General features: G+C 43.5%; 1 protein-coding gene across 6 annotated transcripts; it reads left to right on the top strand.

Annotated features, from left to right (window-relative positions):
• The first annotated feature begins 455 nt into the window (after positions 1-455).
• LOC115116086 (baculoviral IAP repeat-containing protein 7-like) lies at positions 456-11214 on the top strand. 6 transcript variants are annotated; one of them, XM_029644573.2, is made up of 8 exons: positions 456-5616; positions 6651-6750; positions 6841-6919; positions 7083-7128; positions 8532-8747; positions 10525-10590; positions 10673-10890; positions 10985-11214. In XM_029644573.2, the coding sequence occupies exons 1-7, from the start codon at positions 4962-4964 to the stop codon at positions 10873-10875; spliced, it is 1365 nt and encodes a 454-aa protein (XP_029500433.1). In that variant the 5' UTR covers positions 456-4961; the 3' UTR covers positions 10876-10890; positions 10985-11214. The 6 variants fall into 6 exon arrangements, with proteins under 6 accessions (XP_029500433.1, XP_029500431.1, XP_029500436.1 ...); XM_029644571.2 differs by having other exon boundaries at positions 1928-5616; positions 8532-8756; XM_029644576.2 differs by having other exon boundaries at positions 1941-5616; positions 8532-8741.
• The last annotated feature ends 1520 nt before the right edge of the window (positions 11215-12734 follow it).

Below are 12734 nucleotides of genomic sequence, written 5' to 3'. Positions count from 1 at the left end.
CTCACTGAATAATGTTCACTCTACAGTGATATAGAATCTAAACAGTGCGATGAACCCATCAAAGTTGAAGAGAAAATAGAGTCTATCAAACATCTAAAGAACAATAAATCACCAGGTGTTGATGGAATTACATCAGAATTTTACAAATTATTTTCTGAACAAGCAGCTCCCTTCCTATTTAAAGTATTTTTAGGGAGTATTAAAAACAATGTTCTCCCTCCTACAATGAGTCAGGGGTTAATAACACTGATATATAAGCCTAAAAAAGAAGTGCTGCTCATCGATAACTGGCGTCCAATTTGTCTTCTTAATAATGACTATAAGATATTAGCCTTACTACTTGCAAAAATAATTAAAGAAGTCCTGGATGCAATCATTGATGAAACACAGTCTGGCTTCATGAGGAACAGACATATTTCTAACAATGTATTAGTATTAGACATACTTGACTACTCAGACCTAATAACTGAGGATAGCTTCATATTATTTTTAGATTTTTATAAAGAATTTGACACAGTAGAGCATCACTTTCTCTTCCACTCCCTTGAGAGACTTGGCTTCTGGGATTTTTTTCTGCAAGGCTATTAAGACTCTCTATGCAAATGGTAACAGCTCTATTAAATTGAAATGTGGCACCTCACCTAGATTTGAGTTAAAGAGAGGAATTAGGCAAGGTTGTCCTATCTCCCCGTACCTGTTTTTATTAATCACACAACTCCCAACTTCTTGCAAATTCTTTAAATAATAGCCCTGTACAAGGTATTTCCATAGCTGGTAAATAAATTATTATAAGCCAGCTGGCTGATGATACTACACTTTCTCTGAAAGACACTAACCAAATTCCCATATCGATCAATGTGATACAATCCTTTTCCAAAGCGTCTGGTCTATATCTTAACATTAATAAATATGAACCCATAGCTGTCAAAGATTGTGTGACACCTTCATATTATGGTTTTCCAGTAAAAGAAGAACTTACATATTTAGGCATAACCATTACAAAGGATCAGAAGTCTAGAGGCTTACTAAATTTTAACCCTCTTATTAAACATACGCAGAAGAAGCTAAATCAATGGCTACAGAGGGACTTATCTTTAAAAGGTAGAGTCCTAATAACCAAGGCTGAAGGTATCTCTAGACTAACATATGGTGTACTATCTTTATATCTTGACAGTAAAATAAGCAAGGAGATAGACCAGATGCTTTTCAACTTTCTGTGGAGAAACCATAACCATTACATTAGGAAAACTGTTGTAATGAACACTTATGAGAATGGTGGACTTTCTGGACTTTACTACTTTATATAATACTTTTAAGATCAATTGGATAAAACAATTCCTAAGAAGACCCACTTCTATCTGGAATTTTATTCCTCATGTCTTCTCTACTTTTGGTGACCTTAACTTCATGTTGTTTTGTAATTATAATATTGACAAAATTCCAGTGAAACTTTCTGCTTTTCATCGGCAGGTTTTCTTGTCATGGTCCTTAATTTATAAACACCATTTTTCTCCACACCGATATTATATATGGAATAATCGGGATATATTGTATAAAAATACTTCTTTGTTTTTAGAATATTGGTTCCGAAATAATATCCTATTGGTGAGCCAACTGGTAAATGCAGAGGGTATTTTACTCAGTTATAAGGAATTCTTATCACTTTACAAGGCCCCTGTAACACCTAAAGATTTTGCAATTCTTTTAGACGCCATTCCCTCAGGTGTTGCTCTGTTATTCAGGAACGTGTCAAGACCTGACCCTCAGAGCCTACCTTCTATTGACCCTGTTGACTCATCAGTAGGAAAGATTTGTTTCTCTTTTGGTCCATTCAACAACAGAGCGATACGAACGTTGTTTCAGCAGGATGTTGTATCTATACCTTATGTCATGCCTTATTGGAATAGATTTATTGATAATATCCGTTGGAAAAAAGTTTGGATGTTGCCACACACATACCTACTTGTTAACAAAATTAAGGAAGTTTCCTATAAAATGATTCATAAATATAATCCTGCCAACCACTATATGAAGAAGTTTAAGGAAAACATAAGGTGAAAGCACCAATTTGTAAGTCGCTCTGGATAAGAGCGTCTGCTAAATGACTTAAATGTAATGTAATGTAAAACATCAACTCAAATTGCTCCTTTTGTAATGACCAGCCAGAAACAGTGTTGCATCTTTTTTGGCATTGTATTCATGTAAGAAAACTGTGGCAAGACATCAGTAGGTTTATAATTGAACACATTTATGAAGATTTTACACTATTGTGGAGAGATGTACTGCTTGGGTTCTTTACATACAATAGAAATAAGCTGAAATATTTTTATGTAATTAATTTCATTATTCTTTTGGCCAAATGTCATATACACAAAAATAAATTGAACTGTATTTTAAGACAGTTAAATACTCAACTAACAAAAAAGCTGTTAGAATTGTAAGTGTATCTATGTCCCTTAAGGTCCTTGTGTAATTGTAATGTGATATTTTACCCCCAGCTCGATTGTCCAGTGTATGTAGTCTGTATGTACTTGTGTTCCCTCATGTAATTTCTGTATTGATTTGTTGTTAATTAAAACATTTAAAATAATCGAACACAAAAACAAAAACAAAACAAAAAAAGTGAGTGGCCCTGCATGGTGGACCCGTGTTGGCAGGTTAGAATGAGTCTAGTGACAGTATATGGGAAGTTTATGCAAAACAAGTACGATGCATGGTACAATGAGGGGCAGTAATTTCAATAAATAGTCAAATGTTGCTGTTGTTGTGAGACACCAGACATGTAGAAGTCCTATTCAGACACAGGGATTTAGGCCTATACTAAAGGCTACAAAGAGAATATTTTTCCTCGGCCTAAATCATGCCGAAATAAATATTAGGCTATCCAGATAAAACCCCTTGCCTAACAGATTTACATTGGATGTGTAAGACATGTAGGCAAGGCCAGGGAAGATGTTTATCATTCAAATCAAATGTTACTTGTCTAAATACAACATGTGTAGACCTTACAGTGAAATGCTTACTGAAATTCCATCATGCGCTATGCAAACTGCAGAAATAAAGATCATGAGCTTTATGCCTAAGACTCTAACAACAAAAATCTGGGGGGTTACAGTGACCCCGGCTATAAATCCTGGATATATCTTCTATTAATTTATAGGCCTAATATGCCTTAACCACCTCCTTGAAGAAGGCTCATTGGTCTTCTACTTATAGTCTCCCTTTCCCTCTTCTCCTCTCTCTAAGGCAGTAAGGGAACACATTGACAATCAGTAGTTGGGCACAGATGGCTGAACGGCTCACTTTTGTGTGTTAGTTTGCCTGCAGGTATACTGATGAGGAGGCACACAAAGGTATGTACAGTTGGTATTGGTTTGATACCTTAAAGGTAGAGGTGTGGATCAGAAAACCAGTCAGTATCTGGTGGGACCATCAGTTGCGTCATGCAACGCTACACATCTCCTTCACATAGAGTAGATCAGGCTGTTGATTGTGGCCTGTGGAATGTTGTCCCACTTCTCTTCAATGGCTGTGTGAAGTTGCTGGATAATGTCGGGAACTGGAACACGCTGTCGTACATGTCGATCCAGAGGATACCAAACATGCTCAATAGGTGACTTGTCTGGTGAGTATTTAGGCCATGAAAAAAATGGGGAAATGTTCAGCTTCCAGGAATTGTTTACAGATCCTTGTGACGTGGGGCTGTGCATCATGCTGAAACATGAGGTGGATAAATGGCACGACAATGGACCACGGGATCTCATCAAGGTATCTCTGTGCATTCAAATTGCCATCGATAAAATGCAATTGTATTCATTGTCCGTAGCTTATGCCTGCCCATCCCATAACCTCACTGCCACCATGGGGCACTCTGTTCACAACGTTGACATCAGCAAACCACTCATCCACACAACGCCATACACACTGTCTGCCATCTGCCCGGTACAGTTGAAAGCGGGATTCATCCGTGAAGAGCACACTTCTCCAGCGTACCAGTGGCCATCGAAGGTGAGCATTTGCCAACTGAAGTCGCTTACAACGCCAAACTGCAGTCAGGTCAAGACCCTGGTGAGGACAACGAGCATGCAGATGAGCATCCCTAAGACTGATTCTGACAGTTTGTGCAGCAATTCTTTGGTTGTGCAAAACCACAGTTTCATCAGCTGTCTGGGTGGATGGTCTCAGTCAATCCCGCAGGTGAAGAAGACAGATGTGAAGAAGACAGATGTGGAGGTCCTGGGCAGGCATGGTTACAAGTGGTCTGCGGTTGTGAGGCTGGTTGGACCTTTTAATGCCCCCTGCACAAGGTGCACCTGTGTAATGATCATGCTGTTTAATAAGCTTCTTGATATGCCACACCTGTCAGGTGTATTGTCTTGACAAAGTAGAAATGCGCACTAACAGGGATGTAAACAAATTTGTGCAAAACAATTGAGAGAAATATGCTTTTTGTGTATGTAGAACTTTTCTGGGATCTTTTATTTCAGCTCATGAAACATTGGACCAACACTTTACATGTTGCATTTATATGTTTGTTCAGTGTTCATTGTGAGACTGGTTACAGTCGCGATCATTGTGCAAAATCTGCAGCAATAAATATATATTATTTAATGTGTAGGTTTAGCAAATTAAACTTGGTGGATTCCGGGTTGGACACGTCTCACTAACGCACTGATCTTCTCTTGGTGATGGGCTATCCCCGTCAAACAGTCTGGAAAAGAGAATGACAGAGGCCTCTATTGACCAAAAGACCAATATAGCATGGGCAGCGCCATAGAGGGCTTCCGAAATGTTAAAGTGGTCAAACTAGTCAACTGTGTGGGGATTCTTATGGGTTGTAGCCTCAATGGCGCTACCTATGCTGTCACAGATATAAAGATGGTTCCTCTATCTATCCCTATGTTTTGACCGCATGGGACTGCCTTCTGGCATCTAGTGAGCGAGTTCTGGAACGCTGCCTGATGTGGGCTACTGCGCAAGCCGTGCTTACAGCTGCAGGGAATATATGTTCAGCACTGCGCGCTTCGCGCTCCCATCTGCACAGTCCACTATGGAACGGAACAGGGATGACTGCCACAGGACCGAAGGAAAAAGAAGAGACCACAACCCCCAGCATGACGGATGACAGGATCGAGATGATGTATATTCTGGAGACGCCCCAGATGCGAGGCGAGGAGGAGAGGCTTCGAACTTTTGAAAACTGGCCGGGCGATGCTCCTGTCACCGCGACCAACCTAGCCAGAGCGGGCTTCTTTTTTCTGGGGCCCGATGATAAGGTCAAGTGCTTCTGTTGTGGAGGGACCCTGAGGTATTGGGTCCATGGGGACAGTCCGATCGTCGAACACAAGAGACACTTTCCCACTTGTAGTTTGGTAATGGGTAAAGCCGTTGGGAATATCCCACTGTATGTCGTTCCCGGGTCCCCTTCTGACTCCGTGGACGGTCAGCTGTTGAGCCAGCTCCAGAGGATGACTGTGGACGACCAGGGGGCGGCCGGGCAGGCTGTTTACCCCGAGATGGAGTCAGAGGAATCCCGTCTCACCACCTTCCACAACTGGCCCACCGGTGCGGCGGTCCAGCCCGATGTTCTGTCGAGGGCAGGATTCTTCTACACAGGTGCGCAATAGTATTTGTTGATGGTGAGAGAGAAATCCTATTGTGACATCAGTGTGTGTTGTGTATTTCCACTTTTCTAAATTATGTTGGGAACATTTTATAACTTGCTTCTTTCTTTTAGTTCCCATGTTTAGTGAAGCTATTGGACAAAATGACGCACGCCTTGGCAATTAGAAACTGGCAATTGGATATTCAGAAATAGCAGGTTCCAGTCTTTGTGTGGGACAATAGCCACGCTGAGTCATGTGTTTGTAGACAGAAAAAGCTGGACAGGACTGGGACTGCGTAAAGGAAAACATCACTGTTATGGTTAGACTGTTGTGTTCATTAAAACTTAGAACATAAACGACTGAGAGCGAATCAGAAACAACGTTTCCTTTGTTTGAAATGCAGTTTTGGAAATGCAATAACACAATCCACATTCTCACAGCAGGAATGTTGGGGTGTCTGCCTGTGTGTATTAATGTGATCGTCTGTGTCATTGTGTTTGCAGTGGCGGTTCTAGCTTCTATGGCTCCCTGGGCGACCCCCCCCCTTCAGCGCCCCCGCCAAAACAAAGCACCATTCTGCACTAACTGTCATTTTTATTCAGATATTTGGAACAATACAAATAAATAATCATAACATTTAAAACTATACAAATATATACAAAATACCTTCCCAGGTAGTAGCCTGCCTATGTCACAAACTAGAATCAAGGCCCCCTCTCCGAGAAGGCTATTTGACTCACAGTCCCACGCGGTGACATGATAATGCAAATGAGCGATAGAAAACCGATCCTGCAAATGTCAGCATTCCAATTTTGTTTGTGTGGGCGCCCCGTGCTGTCCCCAACAAGATGCCGCCCCGGTCGGCTGCCATTGTCGCCTATACCTACATTTGCCTGTGTGTGTGTGTACACGGACAGCAAACACACACTGCTTGCTGTCTGTGTGTACTGTATGCATGTGTGTGTTTTTTAGTGTGTCTAATCTTCATGTAAAGTCTTTGTCAGAAGTGCTATGATAGACAAAATATTATGTCCCTCCTCCTAGGACACGGTGACAACGTGAAATGTTTCTACTGTGATGGAGGGCTGAGGAACTGGGAACCTGGAGATGACCCCTGGCAGGAGCACGCCAAGTGGTTCCCACGGTAACACACAAACTGTGAAAATGCAAAATGTAATGCCTTTGACCCTGTGTCCACGGTTCTGCTGTGTCAACTTTCTCTTTCATTCCTCAGATGTTACTTCCTGATCCAGACGAGAGGGCGAGACTACGTCAGCAACATCCAGGGTACTCACTTCAATAGAGAGACTGTGGTAAGTACCTAACATTCATCCTTCACTGTTGTGCTTCACTGTCCTCCACTGTCATACCAAAAGCCAGGATCATTTGTATATTTGTAGTGTGCCAACATAACTGTTGTGGTCACTACAGTGTGTTAGAGAATGAATAGATCCCCAGTGTTGATTTGTTTTCCAGGGTGTATCACAGACTCCGGTGTCCAGAGAAATCAACTCAGAAAATGGTGAGTCCCAGGATACAAATGAAAACATTGAAACTTATATTACATCCACTTCATTCTCTTGACCCCCGCCTCCCTAAATGGCATCAATGGGTGATCTGCCCCACGTGTTAACCTGTGCTGAACAAACACAATAAATATGGATTGCCTTGGAAACCAATACGCTGCTTTCCCCTGGATACAGACTAAGAGGATGTATTACATAAGTGGGCACTTAAACGTGTGTGTGTGTAGCGAGAGAATTACAAATACTGTCCGTTTCAGCTGTTTTAGAGGACAGTCAGAGAAACAGATGTAACCCTCAGTGGTGCTTTTCTCTGTATTTATCAGAACTCAATTTGTTTATGTGGTTTAATGTGTGTCAGAGAGGTGATGCGGGGCTTTTGGTTGCCTCTTGTTTGCCCACTCCCACACCCTGGAGTACTGCTCTCTCCACTCCCACACCCTGGGGTACTGCTCTCTCCACTCCCACACCCTGGGGTACTGCTCTCTCCACTCCCACACCCTGGGGTACTGCTCTCTCCACTCCCACACCCTGGGGTACTGCTCTCTCCACTCCCACACCCTGGGGTACTGCTCTCTCCACTCCCACACCCTGGGGTACTGCTCTCTCCACTCCCACACCCTGGGGTACTGCTCTCTCCACTCCCACACCCTGGGGTACTGCTCTCTCCACTCCCACACCCTGGGGTACTGCTCTCTCCACTCCCACACCCTGGGGTACTGCTCTCTCCACTCCCACACCCTGGGGTACTGCTCTCTCCACTCCCACATCCTGGGGTACTGCTCTCTCCACTCCCACACCCTGGGGTACTGCTCTCTCCACTCCCACACCCTGGGGTACTGCTCTCTCCACTCCCACACCCTGGGGTACTGCTCTCTTCACTCCCACACCCTGGGGTACTGCTCTTTCCACTCCCACACCCTGGGGTACTGCTCTCTCCACTCCCACACCCTGGAGTACTGCTCTCTCCACTCCCACACCCTGGGGTACTGCTCTCTCCACTCCCACACCCTGGGGTACTGCTCTCTCCACTCCCACACCCTGGAGTACTGCTCTCTCCACTCCCACACCCTGGGGTACTGCTCTCTCCACTCCCACACCCTGGGGTACTGCTCTCTCTACTGTGCCGTTTATCAAATTATAAAATGCTAGCACAATAGCATCACATACTGTTGCTGAATCTGCTATTCATCTTTTTTTTTTTGTACTGAATACAAGAGGAAAAAAGTCTGGTTTTCCATATCTCAAGGAGAGACACATCGTCTTGGTAACGCTGAATAAAAATGCAGTGCTGTTGGTTTTCAGTGAAACTCTATATAACAGTCTCTTTCCCAACTTCCCACCTAATACCTGTTTTGTTTTTTTCTCTCTCCCCGTCCCTCCCTGTCCTCCCCTCTGTCAGATGTGGTGGGTGGTCTGGGCGTACCCTCGGCCATGTTGTCTCCTGTGGTCCAGACCGTGCTCCAGATGGGGTTTGAGGCTGGCCTGGTGGAGAGTCTGGTCCAGACGAAGTACCTGCTGAACGGCCAGCACTACACCTCCGTGTCTGGCCTGGTCACTGACATACTGGCAGCTGAGGAGGAGGACCGGACCAGGAGGCCGCAGAGCAGAGGTCAGAGTAAGAATGGTGATTATATGAATGATAATGGCTTGGATTTACATAGAACTTTTCTGGTGTTCAAAGTACTTAACACTGTAAGGGGAGGGGATTCACTTCATCCACTACCAGGGTGATAGTACAGTAGCAGCACGTGCCTGAGTACAGCTCACAGGGGTCAATGCCTAAACATTTGCCTTGTCTGACAGAACCCAATGCCTCTACCCATAGATACTTGTTTGGAGGTAGGGACCAGCGGATTGTTATTGTTATGGGCTAGGTAAAGGCTAAGGGCTCACATTACTTGAACTTACAACCTACAGGGCTCTAATTACACTTTGACCCCTGGGGAGTCCTAAAAATAGCCTGCTGGACGAACGTTGGTATCTTTAACTCTGATGTTGACCACGTTCATATTTTAACACAACCCTTTGATATTCTTGTTCATCTGAAATGACTGGATTGACACTGAGAAACAACAAATGGAGACTCTTGTTAAACATGTAAATAAACTCAGCAAAAAAAGAAGTGTCTTCTCAATGTCAACTGCGTTTATTTTCAGTAAACTTAACATGTGTAAATATTTGTATGAACATACGATTCAACAATTGAGACATAAACTGAACAAGTTCCACAATTAAATAATGTGTGTGGGGGGGGGCAAAATCATAAGTAACAGTATCTGGTGTGGCCACCAGCTGCATTAAGTACTGCAGTGCATCCCCTCCTCATGGACTGCACCAGATTTGCCAATTATTGCTGTGAGATGTTACACCACTCTTCCACCAAGGCACCTGCAAGTTCCTGGACATTTCTGGGGGGAATGGCCCTAGCCCTCACCCTCCGATCCAACAGGTCCCAGACGTGCACCATTCTGAGATCCGGGCTCTTCGCTGCCCATGGCAGAACACTGACATTCCTGTCTTGCAGGAAATCACGCACAGAACAAGAGGTATGGCTGGTGGCATTGTCATGCTGGAGGGTCATGTCAGGATGAGCATGAGCATGAGGAGGATGTCTTCCCTGTAACGCACAGCATTGAGATTGCCTGCAATGACAACAAGTTCAGTCTGATGATGCTGTGACACACCGCCCCAGACCATGACAGAAACTCCACCTCCAAATCGATCCCGCTCCAGAGTACAGGCCTCGGTGTAACGCTCATTCCTTTGACGATAAACGCAAATCCGACCATCACCCCTGGTGAGACAAAATCACGACTCGTCAGTGAAGAGCACTTTTTGCCAGTCGTCTGGTCCAGCGACGGTGGGTTGGTGCCCATAGGCAACGTGATGTCTGGTGAGGACCTGCTTTAAAACAGGCCTACAAGCCCTCAGTCCAGCCTCCTATTGCGGACAGTCTGAGCACTGATGGAGGAATTGCGCAATCCTGGTGTAACTCGGGCAGTTGTTGTTTCCATCCTGTAACTGTCCCGCAGGTGTGATGTTCGGATGTACCGATTGTGTTTAGGTGTTGTTACACGTAGTCTGCCACTGCGAGGCCAGTCAGCTGTCCGTCCTGTCTCCATGTAGCGCTGTCTTAGGCATCTCACAGTACGGGCATTGCAATTTATTGCCCTGGCCACATTTGCAGTCCTCATGCCTCTTTGCAGCATGCCTAAGGCACGTTCACGCAGGTGAGCAGGGACCCTGGATATGTTGTTTATGGTTCATTGAACAAGCATGGGAAACAGTGTTTAAACCCTTTACAATGATTTTGACAAATTATTAGTTTAGATGATGTTACCGTGAGTAACCATGTCTCACCCTTTACTGTTGGTGTTTTCTGTCCCTATCAGGGCTGGTGGAGAGGCATGGGCTCAGTGCAGGAGGGGTCAGGACACAGACACCCATCAGAGAAAAAGGTCAAAGGTCATGTGTATTTCACACACACACACACACACGCCCACACACACACAAACGCCAACACTCCTGTGTGTATTTCAGCAGTGGGTGACCCCACCCCTGATGAGCTCCTGCGTCAGCTGCAGGAGGAGCGGACATGTAAGGTGTGTATGGACAAGCGGGTTTCCATTGTCTTCATCCCCTGTGGTCACCTGGTGGTGTGTAGCGACTGTGCTGCCAGCCTGCGTCACTGCCCCATCTGCAGAGCCACCATCAGAGGCAGTGTCCGAGCATTCATGTCCTGAAAGACACACACTCAAGTACGAGACCCCTGTGAATATGTATGACACAATTATCCTATAGTATCCCTAATACTCTGAGAAACAATACACAATTTCCTTGTTTCCCTTTTAGGCTTTTGTTTACCTTCGACAAATGAAGAAAGATTCTAGAACCCCTTGGAGCAGCTCACATTATTTTATAGGTGCTGTGAGAACATTCTGAAAATGTTCCCTGGATGTTGGATGCCAGGTCTGACCCACGTTAAAACCGTTGATTTGCCCTGCTCAAAATACCCTCAAATTAAAATGGCCTCGTGTTGGCTGTAATATATTATATATATAACAATAAAAACAGATGCAATATCCAGTGTTTTGTCAGTATTGATGTTTACAGTGATCAATTGGAAGAGCAAGTTAAATCTGTCCAACTGCACATCAGATTACAGTCAGAATATTTGCACAAAATTAGAATAATCCCTAAAACAAATAAATCACAATGAGAATGATTAAAAGTACACATTGTTTTTATTAACAAAACTTCTATTTACACGTTTGGACAAATAGGATAACATAATTGAGTCACATGTGATGGGGACTACAGAGGACACAAAATGAAGAGAAATACAAAAAGCTTTTCCCCCACTTTCCTATACAAAGACACAGAATTATCTACAAAGAGGTGGACTCTTTTTCAGTGGTATCCATTACGCCACCACAATAGGCCCCAACCAACTCGAATGCCAGGTATGGCTCTTCCATTCCCTGTCGGAGAGGCTGCATTGCATTAAAAGGAAGAACTGTTCCCATAAATCAAATGACTTTAGTTGTCTTCAAGCGAAGAGATGAGGTGCAGTGTGTGTTCATTTCTGATAATGATCCTGGCTACAGTTATTAAATTGTAGCTGATCCTACAGTATGTTCATCAGTACTGACAGACAAGCCTGGCTTGGTATTGATAAAACTTGGGGTTTACTCACTGGAGTCCAACATACAATATTACAGAAGGAAATGTAATGTATAGAGCTGGCAAGACATCTCTATATGAATGTTCTTTAATATTGCCCTCTCCTGAAATAATGATATCCTATTACCTATATAGTGCCATATTTTAGGATATCATTTGAGACAGTCCATGGTTTACTATTATCATTGTTGCACCACCGTTCTGCAATAGAATTCCTATCAAGCCCATATCAGTTGCGAGAAAGAGCTGTGATTTCAATATCATCAAATGAGCAGCCTGTCTTCCAAACCCACAATACCACACGGGATAAGAGCATGTTGATCAGATGCTGCTTGAAACGAGATCAAACCAAATTCAAATCCTCCTATGTTCTGTGTTCAAGGCTCTTTTGATTAGGTAGAAAACAAGCTTTGATTAAAAAAAAGGTTAAATCATTGCATTCATGTCTCAGCAGATAAGACAAATCATACAAAAAATAAAAACAATTGAGCTTAGAGGCTACAGAAATAAAGGAATACATTAGTTCTTCTGAACGATGTTAAGTATAAGACTGCATGGATAACGTGGAGATAAAGAAGTATAGTCATATACACGTACATACATGCAGGGCAGTAACCTGGACCTTTCTATGGGGTCCAGTGTCCACTAGGACAATGGAAAATACCCTTAACTGTTTTTTTGTAACTTATGAATGAACAATATGCCATGAAAGCCTAAATGACAAAGATGAGGGGTTTGTTCAAGTGAAGAACACAAACATATTCAGCAGTATTTAATGTGTACATGACCACATTCAACAGCAGGGGGCAGTAGAGGTACATAGTAACAAAACAGAAGGGGACGGGCCAGGTAGAAGGTGCTCTTACATTTACATTTACATTTAAGTCATTTAGCAGACGCTCTTATCCAGAGCGACTTA

This window comes from Oncorhynchus nerka, linkage group LG20 (genome assembly GCF_034236695.1).
Source record: "Oncorhynchus nerka isolate Pitt River linkage group LG20, Oner_Uvic_2.0, whole genome shotgun sequence".
NCBI classification, from domain to species: Eukaryota; Metazoa; Chordata; class Actinopteri; order Salmoniformes; family Salmonidae; genus Oncorhynchus; species Oncorhynchus nerka.
This window is presented reverse-complemented; position numbering and strand designations above follow the sequence as displayed.

Excerpts from the sequence above, each read along its gene's own strand:
- LOC115116086 (XM_029644571.2), top strand. The coding sequence starts at position 4,962 with ATGTGGGCTACTGCGCAAGCCGTGCTTACAGCTGCAGGGAATATATGT. Across the intron at positions 6,920-7,082 it reads ACTTCAATAGAGAGACTGTG|GGTGTATCACAGACTCCGGT; the intron begins GTAAGTACCTAA and ends TTTGTTTTCCAG. Across the intron at positions 8,757-10,524 it reads CAGAGGTCAGAGTAAGAATG|GGCTGGTGGAGAGGCATGGG; the intron begins GTGATTATATGA and ends TGTCCCTATCAG.